Source organism: Myiozetetes cayanensis, unplaced genomic scaffold (genome assembly GCF_022539395.1).
Source record: "Myiozetetes cayanensis isolate MyiCay16 unplaced genomic scaffold, myiCay2020 scf41, whole genome shotgun sequence".
In the NCBI taxonomy this organism is placed as follows: Eukaryota; Metazoa; Chordata; class Aves; order Passeriformes; family Tyrannidae; genus Myiozetetes; species Myiozetetes cayanensis.
In genome coordinates this window covers 744,561-763,068 of record NW_026087643.1, presented here as the reverse complement: position 1 = coordinate 763,068, position 18,508 = coordinate 744,561, and the positions used below count along the sequence as shown (strand labels likewise).

The 18,508-nt window shown below is 58.8% G+C and overlaps 1 protein-coding gene across 2 annotated transcripts; it reads right to left on the bottom strand.

Annotated features, from left to right (window-relative positions):
- Positions 1-1,840: 1,840 nt before the first annotated feature.
- On the bottom strand, positions 1,841-17,533 carry TUFT1 (tuftelin 1). 2 transcript variants are annotated; one of them, XM_050330453.1, is made up of 12 exons: positions 16,858-17,533; positions 13,488-13,562; positions 13,294-13,398; positions 12,373-12,459; positions 10,278-10,349; positions 9,532-9,648; positions 6,599-6,727; positions 5,511-5,605; positions 4,839-4,944; positions 4,647-4,730; positions 4,142-4,242; positions 1,841-3,082 (listed from the first exon to the last, which is right to left on the bottom strand). In XM_050330453.1, exons 1-12 carry the CDS (start codon positions 16,915-16,917, stop codon positions 3,028-3,030), a joined length of 1,086 nt encoding a protein of 361 aa, XP_050186410.1. In that variant the 5' UTR covers positions 16,918-17,533; the 3' UTR covers positions 1,841-3,027. The 2 variants fall into 2 exon arrangements, with proteins under 2 accessions (XP_050186410.1, XP_050186409.1); XM_050330452.1 differs by lacking the exon at positions 9,532-9,648 and adding an exon at positions 8,367-8,483.
- Positions 17,534-18,508: the final 975 nt, after the last annotated feature.

Sequence of the window (18,508 nt, the reverse complement as noted above, 5' to 3'; positions counted from 1 at the left end):
CTGCCCCCCCATCCCGCCTGGAATCCCCCGTGGGATGGAGGAGGGGAGTGGGAGGGGTGCTCTGTGTGTCCATCAATCCATAGGGACACGCCTCGTTCCCGCCAGAAAAAAACCCCATCCCAGCCATTCCCATTCCCTGTGCCTTGATTTTGGGGCGAGCCCTCCCTCCGGGCCGGCTCCAGCCCCTTCCCTGTCCCCTCAGCCCCCTGGGAGCCACTCCCAGGGGTGTCCCGGTGGTCTCAGGGGACGGGGACGTGGAGTGGGGGGGAAGGATTTGGGGGATTTGGGGCTGCAGAGCCCCCCGGGGTTGGCACATCCTCACCATACGCACACATTCCCATGGGAAAGGCGGCCCAGCCCCCACCTGTCCGGGTTGTCACCTTGTCCCCAAGGTCAGGGACACAGCGAGGGGGGGTCCCTTTTATGAATGTACAGATAACACAGGGGTAGAAAAGGCCCCCCAAGCCCCCAACCCGCATTCCCAGAGCGCTCCAGAGGAATGTTCGGAGCCGGGATGACCCCAAACCGGTTGGGATCAGGAGCTGCAGGGCCCGGGAGACGCTTGGGGACCCCGATTTCGCTGCCTTGGAGCGGTGACTTCCCCCACAGCAGTGGGGAATTGTGGGGTGGGAAGTCCTGGATGAGTTTTGAGGGAAGGCAAAGAATTCCCGGGTTATCCCAGCCCTGCAGAGCCTCAGGATTAGGTACGAAACACCCCCCCACACACAACCCCACACAGACACAAACACACCCTGGGGTTGAGGGGGAAAGGACACATTTTCCCATCCCCAATCCCAGCAGGATGGATCCCACACCCCACCAGAAGCAGGTACGACACACACACACACACACACGGAAGGGCTGGAAAGGGATTTCCTGCCCCCCTCCTTTTCCCAGGATTCCTCCCCCTTCCCTCTCCTCCTCTCCCCCAAAAAAATATAAAAGGTACTGCCAGGACAGGCCCAAGCCTGGAAGGTGCTGAGCCAGGACCTCCGGCCATTCCCAAGGTGCCTGATTTTAACACCCCCTCCTCCCATCCCACAAACCCCCCCCTCGCTCCAAGGAGAGGGGAGGGGGGGCTCCCACTCCAGGTGCTGCACCCCCCACATCAATAGCAATATCCCATGGGAAAATTGGGAAGGAGGGGGGTCCCCAATCCAGCCACCCCCAGGCACCGGGAAGCGAAGCCGAAGCTTTAAATTCCAACCCCTCCCACTTCCCCAACCCCAAGACCCCCCGTGGTAAAAACGGGAATCCCCCTCACTCAGCACAGGCTGGTTCAGACACCCCCCAACATTTCTCTGACCCCCTCACACACACACCTTCCCTTTTTTTTTACGTTCCATTTTTCCTTTTTTTTTTTTTTTAAATATTCTGTACTATATTTTTAGTCTTAAACACGATATATTATATATATTTAATTTTTTTATATATATATATAAATATAAATGGTTAAAAAAAAAAAAAAATAAAAGGGTTTTTTTTGGTGGTGGTGTTCTTGTGGGAGCGGCGGGAAAGGGTTGGGGACATGCAGTGACCTCCCCCTGTAACTCCCACCTGGAGCCAGGAGGAGCAAGGGAGAGGCTTCCCAGCCCTTCCTGGCTTTGATATCCATATTTTGGGATGATTTATTTCCTGGGTAATTTATTCCTGGGATGGGTTGTGATTTATTCCCGGGATAGATTCCTAATTTATTCCCCCAGGAATATTCGCCCTCCTCTCCCAGCAGCACCAAATCCCTGGTCTGGTCCTTCCCTCCCACCACTTCCCTCCTTCTTCCTCTCCCTTCCTTCTTTTTTTCCCCCTCCCTCTTCCTCCCCTTCCCCTCATCCTTCTCCCACTTTCCTTCCCACCTTTTTTCCCCTCCTTCTTCCCAAACCCCTGGAAAGTTGGGATTGGGATCCCCTCAGCGGTCCAGGGCAGGCAGGGGGTGCTGATTCCCAGCTTATCCCACCCTCTCCATGGAGACAGTCCCGGCTCTGAGGAGAAATTCCCACTCTGGGAATGCACATTTCCCCCTCCCACCTCCCCCAGGGAGCTGGGAATGGCTGGAATTCCAATCCAGAGACCCCACCTCGCTCCCATGGTGTGTGTGGAGCAATGTCTGGATTGGAAAGATTGGAAAAACACCAACCAGAAGCACCTGGAGATGCAGGGAAAACACCCCCCACCCTCCCAAAATTCCCGCTGTTCCCACCTTTCAACCAACCCAAGCAGGATTTGGAGGCAGATGATGTATTTTCCTACCAAAAACAGGCAATAAAAACCACCCCAGCTCCTCCCCCCGGGGTGGGGAAAGGGATGGTTGGTGTTTTCCCAGGTCAAACGTGGGATGGGGCAGTCCTGGGCTGCATTCCTGGGAATGCCAGGGCTGGCAGCCTGTGCCTGTCGCCACATCCTTGGGAGACACCAATAATTTAGGGAAATAAATACAGGGGAGTGCCCCAAAGTGCCCCGAACGGCCCCTGGGGTCACACACATGGCACAGAGAACGGGTCCAAACTGGGGGGGGGGGAAGAGCTTGGGAATACACGGATTTTTCAGCCAGGTGGGTGCTGGAGGTTGGAAATCGGGCGGGAAAGGAGGGATTTCTCTCTCTGGGAGGTGGAATCTTTGCATTTGGGAGTTTGGAAAACCCGAAAGGAAAGGGTGGCCTTCAACCCCCACCCCAGGCCGTGTTGAAGCTGGAGGGGAGAGGGGGAATCTGGTTGAGGGGGGAGAGGGGAGACCCTCCCTCCAAACCCAGCCTGGGACAGCAAATCCACTCCAAGAAGGAAAGGAAAGGGGGGGGAACTATCCCAGCTTCCAGACCCGGGAGCTGGGCTGGGATCCCGCAAGGAACAGCCACGTTCGGGCGCTTCCCAAACCTCCTTCCCTGCTCCAGGAGTGCCCCTTGGGGCTCCATCCACCCTCGGCTGCCGCAGCTCCCGGGAGGGCCCCGAGGCCGGAGCCAAGCAGGGAAAATCCGGAAAATCCGGGCCAACCACGACAAAGGGGAAGAGTCCAGCTCGGCCCAGCCCTCGCAGATCAGGTCTCCACCACTCGGATCAGAGGCAGCGGCTTGGGGCCCGTCAGCCTCTTGCTGCAGGAGGAGAAAGGGGGGGTTTTCAGGACGAAAAAAAGGCTTAGGGGGTGATGGATCCCCCCCTTCTTCCCCACGGGAGGGATTTTGGCTGCCCTGGGCTCTGCTGAGGGAGGGGATGAGGGGATGGAGACGTGGGAAAAAGTAGGGTGTGCTTCCCAAGAGTATCCCCGGATCCAGAAGGGCATCCCCAATTTGTGGGGAGCATCCCTGTTTCCCAAGAGCATCCTCAAATCCAGAAGGGCATCCCTTGCTATCCAAGAGCATCCTCAGATCCAGAAGAGCATCCTTGCTTCCCAAGAGCATCCCCGGATCCAGAAGGGTATCCCTGCTTCCTAAGAGCATTCCCAGACCCAGAGGAGCATCCCTGCTATCCAATAGCATCCCCAGACCCAGAGGAGCATCCCTGTTTCCCAAGAGCACCCCAAATCCAGAGGAGCATCCCTGTTTCCCAAGAGCATCCTCAAATCCAGAAGGGCATCCCTGCTATCCAAGAGCATCCCCAGATCCAGAAGGGCATCCCCAATTTGTGGGGAGCATCCCTGCTTCCCAAGAGCATCTCCAGATACAGAACAGCATCCCCAATTTGTGGGGAGCATCCCTTCTTCCCAAGAGCATCCCCAGATCCAGAAAGGCATCCCAGATTTGTGGGGAGCATCCCCAGATCCAGAAGGGCATCCCTTCTTCCCAAGAGCACCCCCAGATCCAGAAGGGCATCCCTGCTTCCTAAGAGCATCCCCAGATACAGAACAGCATCCCCAATTTGTGGGGAGCATCCCCAGATCCAGAAGGACATCCCTGCTATCCAAGAGCATCCCCAGATCCAGAAGAGCATTCCCAATTTGTGGGGAGCACACCCTGACCCAGAGGACTATCCCTGCTATCCAAGAACATCCCCAAATCCAGAGGAGCATCCCTGCTTCCCAAGAGCACCCCCAGACCCAGAAGAGCACCCCCCAATCCAGCATCACCTCCCAGCCAGGCCGTGGCCCTGCAGAGCAGCCAGGTGTTCTCCCCCCACCTCCAATCCCGGCTGGAATTCCATGTTTCCCCCCGTACCTGCTCACGTATTCCGACTTGGAGCGGGCCCTGGAGCTGTGCCCGCCCCGGCTGACCTGCTTCTCGATCAGGTGCTCGATGCGGTCGTGCATCTCCAGGTTCTGCAGGAGAAGGGGCAGGAGTTGGGAATGGGGCTGGAGCAGCAGGAGAAAGGGCTGGAGAAATTCCTGAGGGAGCTGGGGGTGCTCAGCCTGGAGAAAAGGAGGCTCAGGGGGACCTTCTGGCTCTCTGGAACTCCCTGACAGGAGGGGGGAGCAGGGTGAGGGTCAGGATCTTCTCCCAGGTACAAGAGGGAACGGCCTCGAGCTGTGCCAGGGGAGGGTCAGGTTGGATATCAGGAATTTCCCCATGGAAAGGGTGGTGAGGCCTTGGCAGGGGCTGCCCAGGGAGGTTTGGAGTCCCCATCCCTGGAGGTGTCCAAGGAAGGACACTGAGTGCTCTGGGTTGGGGGCCACAGGGTGGACTCGGATGACCTTGGAGGGCTTTTCCAACCTCAGGGACCCACCTCAGCCTCCAGGTAAGAGACTCTCTCCTTCAGCTCCTGGATCGTGGAATCCTTGTCCTGAATCACCGCCTTGGAGTTCTGGAGCTGCAAGAGGCAAGCCCAGAACGGTTTGGGAACCCCTTTCCTCGTGGACAGGTGGGAAGTGCCCAGGGGGCTTTTTGGAAGTGCCTTCCCAGCCCTGCAGCCCCTCACCTGCTCGATCATCTGCCGGACTTTGCGCTGCTGGCTCTTCAGCATGTCATCCAGGTGATGGATCTTCTCCCTCAGCATGGCCACCTCCTTCTCCAGCTGGGCCACCCTGGGAGAGAGCAGGGACACGGTCCAGGAGCCACCCAAAACCGGGAACACCCCCCCCTTCCCCCCAAAAACGCAGCCTTGTGGTCTCCTCTCTCCAGCCTCAGGAATTTTTTGGGGAGGATAAGGAGAAGGAGAGACACAAACCCTATCCCAGCAGGAACCACAAAGCCTGGAAACCGCAGGAACAGCAGGAAGAGCTGGGCCACCAAAAAAAAACCAAAAAAAAACGAGGCCTCCCAGAAAACAAACCCGTCCGTCCCCAATCCCGCCCTGGAGCGGCTCCCCCGGGGGCTCCAAACCTGGGCCCGGATCTCCCAGCAGGACTCAGGGAGGGTTTGTTGGGGTTTTTTTTTTTGGTTTTTGGGGGGGATGAATCAGCTGTGGGGGAGCAGGGAAGGGTGTTTTGCAAGGCAAGGCAGGGCCAGCACGCCCTGCCCTGCCCAGGAATGTGCAGTCGTGCCCCGGCAAGGAGCGGTGACACCCCCGGCTCCTCCGGAGCCTGGCGGGATTCCCGGGAGAAAGAGAGAGAGAGAGAGGAGCTTGGCAGAGTTCCAGGGGGGGCCTCACCGGTCCTGCTGGGCGAGCTTGTCCCCTTCCACGCTCCGCAGCCGCTCCAGCTCGGCCTCTCCGGCTTTCAGCTCCGCCACCAAGCCCCGGTGCTCCTGCGGCGGGAGGAGAGAGCGGGGGGAGTTATCCCACATGGAAAAACATGGGATAGGTGTTTCCCTGGGCTTCCCAACCTCTGATCATCAAATACCAACCTCTGATCACTCAGTCCCACCTCTGATCACCAAATTCCACCCCTGATCACCCAATCCCACCTCTGATCATCAAATACCAACCTCTCGTCATCAAATACCAATCTCTGATCACCAAATACCACCCTCTGACCACCAAATCCCACCTCTCATCACCCAATCCCACCTCTCATCACCAAATTCCAACCTCTGATCACCAAGTCCCACTTCTGATCATCAAATACCAACCTCTGATCATCAAATCCCACCCCTGACCACCCAATCCCACCTCTGACCACCCAATCCCATCTCTGACCACCAAATCCCACCTCTGATCACCCAATACCAACCTCTGACCACCAAATACCACCTTCTGATCATCAAATCCCACCTCTGACCACCCAATCCCACCTCTCATCTCCCAATCCCAACCTCTGATCACCCAAAAACCTTTCCCTAAAACCCATCCTAACCCTCCCCTGCCCCATCTGCAGCCCCTCCCTCAGGCTCTGTCACAGGAGGAGAGCTCAGCTCATCCCCCACCGTCCCATTTAGGACTTTAACCTTAAAAACGAGCTAAAAAAAACCCAAACCAAACCAAAAACAACACCCCACAATAATAAGATCCCTCGCTGCAGGTTGTGGGAAATGCCCCACGAGCAGAACTGTCTAGACAGTGCTGCCACTTCCAGGAGACCTGGAAGAGCCTGAATGGACCAACCAGCTCTTCTAGGCCTGGGGGGAAAAGGCCCCTTTCAATCACACCGGTGGATTCCCAGCAGCTGGATATCGGGTTAGACCTGGTTGGGAAGCCAAACCCCTGCTGGGGGGGGGGATTTTGGGTTCCCTGGGCTGGTTCCCATGCCCAGCTCTGCTAATCCTGACCCTTTTCCTTATCCCCTGGAGGCTGCTGGTTACCTTTTCCAGCCCGGCCAGGCTTCTCTGCAGCTCATCCACCTGCAGCTCCTTCTGCTCCGCGGTCCTCTCGGCTCTCCGGAGGGCAGAGCTCGTCCTCTCCGCTTCCTCCTGGTACTGGGCCACCGTCCTCTGGGGGAGGAGATGATGGGAAAGGCTCAACACATCCCCCAAGCCCCGTGGGTGCTCCCAGGGGGTTTTTGCTGGAGGCACCTGGAGGTGTCTCCCAGGGAAAGTCCTTCAGGAGGTTCCCCCGGTTTCAAAACACTTCCAAGGGTGAGGAAAAAGCTCCCCAGATGAGGGAGACACGGAGGTTCTGAGCTCCAGGGGGACCTCTGGGACCACCTGCCCCTGGAAATGGCCTTGGTCACCAAGCCCCAGTTTGGGATGGCCACTCCTTCCAGCAGTGGGACCAGGGAGAGCTCTGGGAGCCCCGAGGGGACAAGGATGGGGTGACCACCCCCAGGGGTGACCCAGGGGACAAGGATGGGGTGACCACCCCCAGGAGGTGACCCAGGGGACAAGGATGGGGTGACCAGCCCCAAGGGGTGACCCAGGGGAAAAGGATGGAGTCACCAGTCTAAGGGGTGACCCAGGGGACAAGGATGGAGTGACCAGCCCAGGAGGTGACCCAGGGGACAAGGATGGGGTCACCAGCCCCAAGGGATGACCCAGGGGACAAGGATGGGGTGACCACCCCCAGGGGGTGACCCAGGGGACAAGGATGGGGTCACCAGTCCAGGGGGTGACCCAGGGGACAAGGATGGGGTCACCAGCCCAGGGGGTGACCCAGGGGACAAGGATGGGGTCACCAGCCCAGGAGGTGACCCAGGGGACAAGGATGGGGTGACCAGTCCAGGGGGTGACCCAGGGGACAAGGATGGGGTGACCAGCCCCAAGGGGTGACCCAGGGGACAAGGATGGGGTCACCAGCCCCAGGGGGTGACCCAGAGGACAAGGATGGGGTCACCAGCCCCAGGGGTGACCCAGAGGACAAGGATGGGGTGACAAGTCCAGGGGGTGACCCAGGGGACAAGGATGGGGTGACCACCCCCAGGGGGTGACCCAGAGGACAAGGATGGAGTGACCAGTCCAGGGGGTGACCCAGGGGACAAGGATGGGGTGACCAGCCCCAAGGGGTGACCTCAGCCACCATCAACAGCTCAGGAGCTCGGGAATGACAAGGACAGGCCACCCTGCCCAAGGGTGGGTCAGCTGCCCAAGGAAGTGACCTCAGCCACTGCCCACACCCCCCACCAGCATCTCAGGAGCTCAGAGGGGACCAAGGTGCCCCCACAACAGCTGCAGGGCAGGTCCAACGTGTGGCCAAGCACCAAAGGACCCCCTGGAACACCCACCACGGGTGACCAAAGACCCCGAGATGCCACCAAACCGCACCACTTCCTACAGAGGAAGGACTGAGGTCCCCCAGGGCACCCCCTGTCACCCCTCCAACCCCACTTCCTGGGGATCCCCCCCTCCTGGGCTGCCCAGGACCAGTTTGGCCTGTGGGACAGGATGGGCACCGGGGTGTCACCGCTGTCACCAGCTGTGGGGTGACACAGCCAGGCCCTGCCCATCCGGGCCGTGAGTGAGCAGTCACCAAATAAAAAACACACCAAAGGGGACAATTAACCCTTGGGGGAGGAGGAGGAGGAAGGGAGGAGAAGCAGGAGGAGGTGGCCACCTCCAGCAGCCCCAATGTGTCCCTCAGGCTCCCCGGGAAGCTTCGAAAACCACCAAAATGAGACGAAATTCCCTTCTCAGTCACCTCAAAGGCTTTTCTTTCCAACTGATGGCGCTTCTCGGCCTCCTGCAGCCTCCTGAGGAGCCTCCTGGCCGTCTGCTGGAGCGTCTCCACGTCCTGGCTGGAGCAATTCTCCTCCTCCTGGGCAGGGACAGGGCGGGATGAGTCGGGAGGCACCAAAGGGTCCCCCCCACCCCACCCCATCCCAGTGTGGGTGACACCCCTGCCCCACTCCTGTCCTCGCCTCCCACGCTCCCAAGCATCAGCTTCGGGATCCTCTGGTGGCATTCCCAGCCCTCGTTTCGGAGGAGGCCACTTGGGCAACCTGAAACCCAAGAGAGGCCCAGCCCAAAATCCCAGCCTGGAGTGTTTGGGTTGGATTGGGGGAACCCCGAGGTCTTTTCCAGTCTCAGGGATTCCAGGATCCTGTGATCTGCCCCAGCCCAGGGGAAGGAGGAAGAGCTGGAGGGATGCTCAGTGAGATTCCTGTTATCCCCGGTGCTAAAAAAACCTTTGGAATGCTTTTTAAAGTGGGGATCAAACCTCCCAAAAAGTGCATTTTTATATCTAAAATGGAGCCTCTCCCCATCTCTGAGCTGACCCTGTTTGCTGCAGGATCAAGCTGTGACAAAAAACCCACCCAATTAAACCTCCATTCCCCAAAATCACGGAATGTTCGCTGGAAGTGACTTCTCCCAGCTCACCAAGCCTCATCCCACCCATCACCTGGAACATTCCCCTTTTTTAATCCCTCCTCTCCGTACCTGCTCCTGCCAGGAGTCCCCCCGGAGCCTCTCGGGCACGTCCAGCTCCCGCTCTGCTGCTCCAGCACCACCTGCACAACCCAAGGACACCAAGGATGGCACCTCCAGGCCACTCCAACCTCCTCCAGGGGGTTTTCTGCCAACAACCTGCCCAGCCAGAGCCCCTTTTTTAATTTTTTCCTGCCTGACTCCCTCACACAACTCGGCCTGGGAAGCCACCAACACCCTCTGGAGCGTTTTCCTGGGCAAAGTGTGGTCCTCTCAGCCCCCAACAAATCCACAGTGGGGAGTTGGTTATGGATACACGGCCCTGCTGCTCCTGGGGGCTGCAGGGGAGGCAGCTGGTCCAGCCCCAATGTGTCCCTCAGGCTCCCCGGGAAGCTTCGAAAACCACCAGAATGAGACGAAATTCCCTTCTCAGTCACCTCAAAGGCTTTTCTTTCCAACTGATGGCGCTTCTCGGCCTCCTGCAGCCTCCTGAGGAGCCTCCTGGCCGTCTGCTGGAGCGTCTCCACGTCCTGGCTGGAGCAATTCTCCTCCTCCTGGGCAGGGACAGGGCGGGATGAGTCGGGAGGCACCAAAGGGTCCCCCCCACCCCACCCCATCCCGGCGTGGGTGACACCCCTGCCCCGCTCCTGTCCTCGCCTCCCACGCTCCCAAGCATCAGCTTCGGGATCCTCTGGTGGCATTCCCAGCCCTCGTTTCGGAGGAGGCCACTTGGGCAACCTGAAACCCAAGAGAGGCCCAGCCCAAAATCCCAGCCTGGAGTGTTTGGGTTGGACTGGGGGATCCCCAAGGTCTTTTCCAGCCTCAGGGATTCCAGGATCCTGTGATCTGCCCCAGCCCAGGGGAAGGAGGAAGAGCTGGAGGGATGCTCAGTGAGATTCCTGTTATCCCCGGTGCTAAAAAAGCTTTGGAATGCTTTTTAAAGTGGGGATCAAACCTCCCAAAAAGTGCATTTTTATATCTAAAATGGAGCCTCTCCCCATCTCTGAGCTGACCCTGTTTGCTGCAGGATCAAGCTGTGACAAAAAAACCCACCCAATTAAACCTCCATTCCCCAAAATCACGGAATGTTCGCTTGGAAGTGACTTCTCCCAGCTCACCAAGCCTCATCCCACCCATCACCTGGAACATTCCCCCTTTTTTTTTAATCCCCTCCTCTCCGTACCTGCTCCTGCCAGGAGTCCCCCCGGAGCCTCTCGGGGCACGTCCAGCTCCCGTTCTGCTGCTCCAGCACCACCTGCACAACCCAAGGACACCAAGGATGGCACCTCCAGGCCACTCCAACCTCCTCCAGGGGGGTTTTCTGCCAACAACCTGCCCAGCCAGAGCCCCTTTTTTTTAATTTTTTCCTGCCTGACTCCCTCACACAACTCGGCCTGGGAAGCCACCAACACCCTCTGGAGCGTTTTCCTGGCATTTTCCTCTCAGCCCCCAACAAATCCACAGTGGGGAGTTGGTTATGGATACACGGCCCTGCTGCTCCTGGGGGGCTGCAGGGGAGGCAGCTGGTCCATGGAGGCCCAAAATTCACCAAAATTTAGAGAGATGGAGTGAGGGGAGGGAGGAGGGAGGGAGAGGAAAGAGGAGGAATCGAGAGGAGGAATTGAGAGGAATGAGAGGAGGAATCAAGAGGAGGAATCAAGAGGAGGAATCAAGAAGAGGAGGAATCAAGAGGAATGAGGAGGAATCACAAGGAATGAGGAGGAATCAAGAGGAATCAAGAGGAGGAATCACAAGGAATGAGGAGGAATCAAGAGGAATGAGGAGGAATCAAGAGGAGGAATCAAGAGGAGGAATCAAGAGGAGGAATTAAGAGGAATGAGGAGGAATCAAGAGGAGGAATTAAGAAAAAGGAGGAGGAATTAAGAGGAATGAGGAGGAATCGAGAGGAGGAATCAAGAGGAATGAGGAGGAATCAAGAGAAAGGAGGAGGAATCAAGAGGGGGAGTCGAGAGGAATGAGGAGGAATCAAAAGCAGAAGTCAAGAGGAATGAGGAGGAATCAAGAGGAATGAGAAGGAATCGAGAGCGAATCAGGAGGAATCAAGAGCGATCAGGAGGAATCGAGGGAAAACGAGGGGGGTGAAAATTAAAGGGGGAAATCAGGAGAGATCAAGAGATAAATCAAGACAAATCAATGCAAATCCAAAGGAATCTGAATCAGAGGGAGGAAAAAAGGAGTTCTCTGGATAACCCCAAATTCCTGCTTCTCCCAAGAGCCCAAAGCTGGGATCGGAGGAGCCAAAAGCCCCGGGAATGGGAAGGCTCAGGGATAAAAGGGGTGAGATAAAGGGTTGGGTGGCACCACCCCGGAGCAGCCCCGGGCAGGAGGCAGCGGGAACAGACTGTTTTCTTTTTGGAAAAAGTTTTTTTGGCACAGGAGTTTGGTTTTTTTTTGGCACAGGAGTCGGAAGGATGATGAAAAAATCCGGGGAGACGCCCTCCCAGATCAACCCCCTGGGGCTCAGGAACGCCTCAATGGGAGCTTAAATTGAATTTAAATTGATTTATTTCCCCCCTTTTCCCCCTCCCCACTCCTAATTTTATTAAGGTCAAGCTGCCCAGCCCGAGACACGGTCCCACTTCCAAATTTAAATTTAATTATTTCCCCTTTCCCCACTTTTTTAAAATTTTTTTTAAGGCCAAACTGCCCATCCCAGGACATTTCCTCCCTCTCCTCCTAAATTTAAATTGATTTATTTCCCTTTTTCCCATGTGTTTAAAGGCCAAACCACCCATCCCAGGACATTCTCCTCCTCCTAAATTTAAATTATTTCCCCTTTTCCCACGTGTTTAAAGGCCAAACTGCCCAGCCCCTGAGAGGCTCCCCCATCCAAATTTATTTCTTTCCCATTTATTTCCCACGTTTTTAAGGCCAAACCCAGCCCCAGGAGAAGCTCCCACTTCCAAAATCATTCCCAGCGGGAGCCGAGGAAAGGGTTAAAATTCCCAGGTCGCCTCCTCCTCCTCCTCCAGTTCCCTTTGGGAGCCTCGACATTCCAAGGAAACTGCCTTTTAACCGTCGGGGCGGGGCCCGGGAGCGCCTTGGGGGGGAAAAGGCACCGCAATTCCCGAGCAATTCCCGAGCAATTCCCGCCCCAGAGCCCAGCAATTAGTCAGGCGGGACTAATTGATGGCCTCGATTAGAGCGGGAGAATCAACAAACTCCCAAGGGAATCCGGGGGGGATGGGAATTGATGCTCCCGGACACCCTTTGGGTGGGAATTCCCCCCCTCCTCGGCCGGGAATGCCGGGAATTACCTCCTGGATGTACCGCACGTGGCTCTTGAGCTGGGTCACCTTCTCCTCGTGGTTTGTGCTGCCCTCGGCTCGGGCTTTGAGATAAACCTGCCCAGAGAGGCTCAGACTAAAATAAACCTGCCCAGAGTGTCCCAAATCCATCCCAGGATCCCATCCCGAGGATCCCATCCCAAGGATCCCATCCTGTCCCGTCCCCAGGCACCTTCTCCACACGTTTTTCCCCGTCGGACTGAAACATTCCTGGGGTTTTTAGAGCTGTTCCTCCACTTGTGTGACCCCCAACCTTAATTTCAAGCTTAAGCTTCAGCTTGCTTTTAAGCTCCCTGAAAGGCTTTTCAAGATCATCCTCAGTGGAGGTTTGGTTTAAATTTTAAGTCGAACTTCAGGCTCCCTGAAAGGTTTTTTCAGATCATCCTCAGTGGGGGTTTAATTTAAATTTTAAGTTGAATTTTAGACTCCCCTGAAAAGCTTTTCCCAGACCATCCTCAATGGGGGGTTTAATTTAAATTTTAAGTCGAATTTTAGACTCCCCTGAAGAGCTTTTCCCAGACCATCCTCAGTGGGGGGTTTAATTTAAATTTTAAGTCGAACTTCAGGCTCCCTGAAAGGCTTTTCCAGATCATCCTCAATGGGGGGGTTAATTTAAATTTTAAGTTGAATTTTAGACTTCCCTGAAAGGCTTTTCCAAATCATCCTCAATGGGGGGTTTAATTTAAATTTTAAGTTGAACTTCAGCCTCCCTCAAAGCCTTTCTCCAGGTTGTCCTCCCCGGTTTTAATTGCCCTTTTAAAACTCCCCAAATCCCCACTCTGAGAAGGGAAACCCCCCCACCTTGAGCTGCTTCTCCCACCACAACCCCGCTCTCCCCTCCCACCCAGGGGGGGACAAAACCCCCCCTTTTTTCCCAGCCCAAACCGGTACCTTGATGATCTCCTCGTCCCCCTCGTTGGACTTGACGCACTCCGAGGCCAGGGCGTGCCCGTTGCTGGATTTGTTGGCCACCATGGCGTAGGCTTTTCCCACCGGCTGGGGGGTGGAATTTCCTGATCAGTGAATCCCAAAAATCCCGCTGCCCATCCCGGAATTCCCAAAAAAAAAGCTGGAATTCCACCCACCTTCTGCTTCGCCTGCTCGCGCCGCTCGCCCGGCAGCTCATGGGGCAGCGTCAGCCGCAGCACCTTCACGCTCTCCTGCAATTTAGAGGTTCGGTTTTGCAATTTAAAGGTTCCATTTTTCCAATTTAAAGGTTAGTTTTAGGTGTAAGTCGGGCTTTTGGCTCCCTGGAGGTGGTTTTTTTATCCCCCCACCCCTCCAGGTTGATGTCACACAAGCTGTTCCCCCCTCCTGAGCTGGGGACTGCAGAGTGGATCCTGATGGGATTAAAGGGGTGGATCCTCCTGGGATTAAAGGGGTGGATCCTGCTGGGATTAAAGGGGTGGATCCTGCTGGGATTAAAGGGGTGGATCCTCCTGAGATTAAAGGAGAGGATCCCGCTGGGATTAAACAAGTGAGTCCTGCTGGGATTAAACAAGTGAGTCCCACTGGGATCAGAGTGAATCCTGCTGGGATTTGATGAGTGAATCCCACTGGGATTAAAGGAGCGATCCAGGACAAGGCCATGGATCCAACCTCCTGGGGACTGGAGGATCCAAGGCTGAGTTGATCCAAGGCCAGGCTGGACAGGGAGTTTGGAGCAAGCTGGTCCAGTGGAAGGTGTCCCTGGCAGAGGGGTTGGAACTGGGTGGGCTTTTTTAAGGCCCTTCCAACCCAAACCATTCCACGATCCCACAATCCCAAGAGGCGTGCCATGAGAGGTGCCCCACACCCAGCACCCAGCAGGACTTCAGGTCTGGACCACCTAAAGGTGGGTGCTTCTTGGCACCCCAAAAAACGCTCCGAGCCCCTTCCCCCCACCGACGGATCCCGCTCCCGGCCCTCGGGAAGGACCCCAAATCCCGGAGCTGCTCCGTGGATCCCTGCCCTGGGATCGCGCCTGGGCCACGCCTGGGCCACGTCACCCCCTCCAAAGGCACCGGCCGGCTGCTCCCGCCTCCCTCTTCCAAGGCTTCTCCAAGTCTCAACAAGCCGAGTTTGTTTCCCAAATATTCAAATCCTGGCTCTGATGGATCTCACCGCCAGGTCCCTTCCATCCCTCCCCCTTGTTTATCCCGGGAAAGCTTCGCTCGGGATCTGCTCCCGCTCGCCGACATCAAACCGTTTTTAACCGGATGCTGCCGGGCAGGTTTTCCTCCAGGGAATGTTTTCCCGGGGCAAAGTCGGAAAAATTCGGGCGGGAAGCCTTGGGAGCAGCCGGGTTAGGAACACTCTGTGGGTTTGAGGGGATTCTGGGGGGGGGTTTGGGGAGATTTTGGGATTTGAGAGGGTTTAGGGAAGGTAAAAGGCTCAGGGCACCACTCAGCATCTTCCTGCTGCCAGAATCCAATGGGATTCCTTCCTCTCCTGCCTTTGTTTACAAGCACCAGGATCCCCACATTCCCAATCCCATCGAGCCTCCAAGGAAACCTCCTCTCTCCCAGGGAAAGATTCCCCCTGATAAAGGAACAAGCACCCAGCGATTTCCATCCCTGCAGCCAAAACTTCCCGGGGCCCCCGGCACGTGGGTGCTTCCCATCCCCAAAAAAAAAAAACCCCCCAAACCTGCTCCTGGATTAAACCCACCACGCAGCCCCGGCACTAAACCCGGCACTAACTTAAAACCAGCACCAAAGCCCGGCTCGACCAACCAGGAAACCACCCATGCAAATCCCAGCTCCATCCTCCTCCAGGCTGGTTTTAGGAGAAGCAGCTGCTCCCAGTGCCAAGCTGGAGCTTCCCCAGGTCCCAAATCCCGCCGGGATCAGATCCATAGGGACTCCTGCCCCGCTCCCGTCCCTCCTGCCTGGCCTTAAATCCAACACTCAGCTCCCGCTTCCAGCCCTGGAGCGGAGGGGGAGGTGGATTTGGGGCCTCCTCCATTATTTTCCAGGGAAGCAGGAGAGTTTTCCAAGGTGCTGGGAAGACAGTGGAGTGCCCCATGCTTGGCAAAACCCATCTTGGATGGAAAATCCTTCTTTAACCACCCCCCAGCTGTGCATCCCAGGAGTTATTCCAGCCTGGCCGTGTGTGTGTGTTTACAGATTTCACTCGGGAATTAACTGGGATGGGAAGAGTTTGGCCAGGTCAGGGTTGCAGGGAAGCTCCAGCAGCTGGAGGTTTTTCGGCAGGAAACTCCTGCCCAGCACCCTTCGAGGAGGCATTCCCAAAATCCCGCTGGCCCAAACACCCACAAGAGCTGAATCCCGTGGAAATGAGGACAGCTGGGAAGGGGATTTCAGGAACTCCGAAGCCGACTTTAAAAATATTTCGGCCTCTTTTGCACCACCCAACCCAACCCGGCTGGGGAAAGAGGGAACCCCACGAATCCCAACCACATCCCGGGCCCCACGGCCGGCGATCCCAAATGTTTTGCAACCCTCGGGAAGGTCCGTCCGTCTGTCTGTCCCGCCCGGAACAGGCCTGACCTGAGCTAGGGGGGGGTTTAATCTCCGAGGGATCAGCAGCCGGAATTTTGGGGATCGCCGGCGCTGGGAGCCTCTCTTATCTCCCCAAACCCCATCAACCACCGAGCCCAACGCCGCGATCGCTCCTTATAAGGCCGGGAAAAGCTGCCGGGAATGAGGACTCTCCTAAAGGAGACTCAGAGCTGAGTCACCCGCGGAGCCGGCACGGGGCAAGGCGGCCCAATTCTCTTTTCGGGGGGGATCCCTCCGGCCCCCCTGCCCCTCCAAAACCGGGCAGCTCTCCCGGGCACCGCCGCCGGCTTTGCCCCATCCCCGGCGATCGGGGCGCCAGGACGGCGCGGGGCCGGTTTTGGGGCGCCGCCAGCCCCACCCAGGGCCCGTCCCGGCCGCGGACGGCGCCGGGGAAAACCCGAGGACGAGGAAGAGAAAAATCGGGAGGATTTCGCTCAAAGAGAAGCGGGGGAAGGAGCCGCTGCCGGTTGTTCCCATCGCCCCCTCTCCACCGCCACCACCCTACCCTCCTGGGAGCCGCTGGAGGGGCGCGTTACCCCCACAAAAGGAGGTTTTTTGGGGCCGGCCCGATGGCTCCACGGCACCATGTGCCGGCCGGCATTCCCGGGATCCGTCTGGAAGCGCCGCCCGGGATCTCTCCCCGAGCGCGGCGGGGGAAGGCGGGACCTCCCCCCATTCCCTGCGAGTGCCGGGGGGTCCCTCGGGGGTCGCTCGGGGGGATGGTGGGCGCAACCCCGACCTCCCCCACGGGGGAAGGCGGGACCGCAGAGCCCCCCGTGGACCCCACGAAGCCCCGCAGGGCGAGGGGGGTGGATCGGGCAGCGCTCCCCGGGGCCGGGGGCGGGGCACCCACATCCCCCTCCCCACCGAGAAGTCCCGGGAGGGGATCGGGAGCGATCGGGGGCGGTCCCGGGGGTCGTGGGGAGGGGATCCCGGGGTGGGGGGTCCTTACCGGGCTCTCGCCGTGGGGTCGCACGTCCAGCACCGCGCACCAGCCCTTCAGCCCGTTCATGGCCCCGCCGAGACTGCCCGGCCGCGACCCACGGCCCGCCCGCCTATAGGGGACACACCCACCCACGGGGGACACGCCCACCCACGGGGGACACGCCCAGCACAGGTACCCGCCCGTGGGGGTGGCCACGCCCACAGGGTTTGGTCACGCCCACCCGTGACGGCCGCGCCCGTCGCATCCCCAGGTGACAAAGGCCGGGTCCGGGTGTGCCAAAACCGCGCTGAAACCGCGCCAAAAGTGTGCCAAAAGAGCGGTCCAGCAACGCCAAAGCCGTGCCCGGCCATGCCAAAGCTGTGCCACAGCTGTGGCAGTGCCGTGCTGTGCCCATGACCAGCCCGGCTGTGCCAAACCCGTGCCAAAGACATCCAAAGCCCCACCAAAGCAGTGCCAATGCCAGGCCAAGTCACGCTCATCCACACCCAGCCGTGCCAAAGCCACGTTTAGCCCGGCCAGGATGTGCCAAATTCACCTCGAGCCGCGACAGAGCTGGGCCAAAGCCCCGTCCAGCCGTGCCAAAGCCATGACAGAGCTGTGCTGAGCCGTGTCAAAGCCATACCCAACCGTGCCAAGGCCGTGCCAAGCCAAACCCCTCCGTGCCCAGCCGTGCCAAAGCCATTCCAACCCACCCCAAGCCCCTCCATCCCCCCTCCCCCGAGCCCTGTCCCCCTCTCCGGCCTCACCAAACCAAGCTGTGCGGGTCGTGGGGATGCCAGTGCCGTGCCAAACCGCGCCGAGCTGTGCCAAGGCGCCCCAAACCGTGCCAGGGACCGGCCCCCCACATCCCGGGGCCGTTTGGCACCGGGGGGCCAGCCCGGCGTGCCCACCCACGGGCTCAGCCGCCACATCCCGTGTCCCTGCCCGTGTCCCCGCGCGGCGCGGGTGGCCCGGGAGTGTCAGCCCGTCGTCCCGCGGGCGGTAATTGCCGCATAGCCGTGCGATGAGCTCAGCCGGCCCCGGGCTCGGCAGGGCCGGGGCCACGTTCCAGCCCCGTGCGGTCACCGGGGCCACGCTCCGGCCCCGGGCTGGGGACACGCTGGGGACGCCCCGGTTCGACCCGACCCGGCCCGGCCCGGCGGGGCTTTGGGGAAAAGCGGGATTGGCTGTGGGATGGAGGATGTGGCTCCCTCGGGGCCGGCAAAGCCAAGAACCGCCAAACTCCGGCCACGCTCCGCCCTGGCAGTGCCACAACCGCGCCACCTCCTCCCTGCGGGCACCCCTGAGCCCCCCAAGGAGCTCCGCAGCGCCCACGGGGGACACCGAGGCACGGAGCCGCCACCGGGCACCCCGAGGCACAGGGTGTGGCCCGCGGGTGACCTCGTCCCCGCCACGCGTGGCCGGGAGGAGCCGAGGGCGGCAGGACCGGTCGTGCCGGTCCCGGGGCAACCGCAGCGGGGCCGCCGTGGGCGCGGGGCGGGTGCCCGAGGGGTGGAGTTTGGGGGGGACGGGACGCGGTGAGAAGGCCAGCGCTGGGCAGGAAGGGGGTGGGGGGGTGGCACTGGTGGCACCGTGTCATTCCTTCCCCACCGGATGCATCCCGAGTAAACAGCGCCGGGATTTGGGAAGGGAAGCTGAGGCAGCCACGCCGGGTTTG

Excerpts from the sequence above, each read along its gene's own strand:
- TUFT1 (XM_050330453.1), bottom strand. The coding sequence starts at position 16,917 with ATGAACGGGCTGAAGGGCTGGTGCGCGGTGCTGGACGTGCGACCCCAC. Across the intron at positions 12,460-13,293 it reads GGGACGAGGAGATCATCAAG|GTTTATCTCAAAGCCCGAGC; the intron begins GTACCGGTTTGG and ends CTCTCTGGGCAG. Across the intron at positions 9,649-10,277 it reads GGGACTCCTGGCAGGAGCAG|GAGGAGGAGAATTGCTCCAG; the intron begins GTACGGAGAGGA and ends GTCCCTGCCCAG.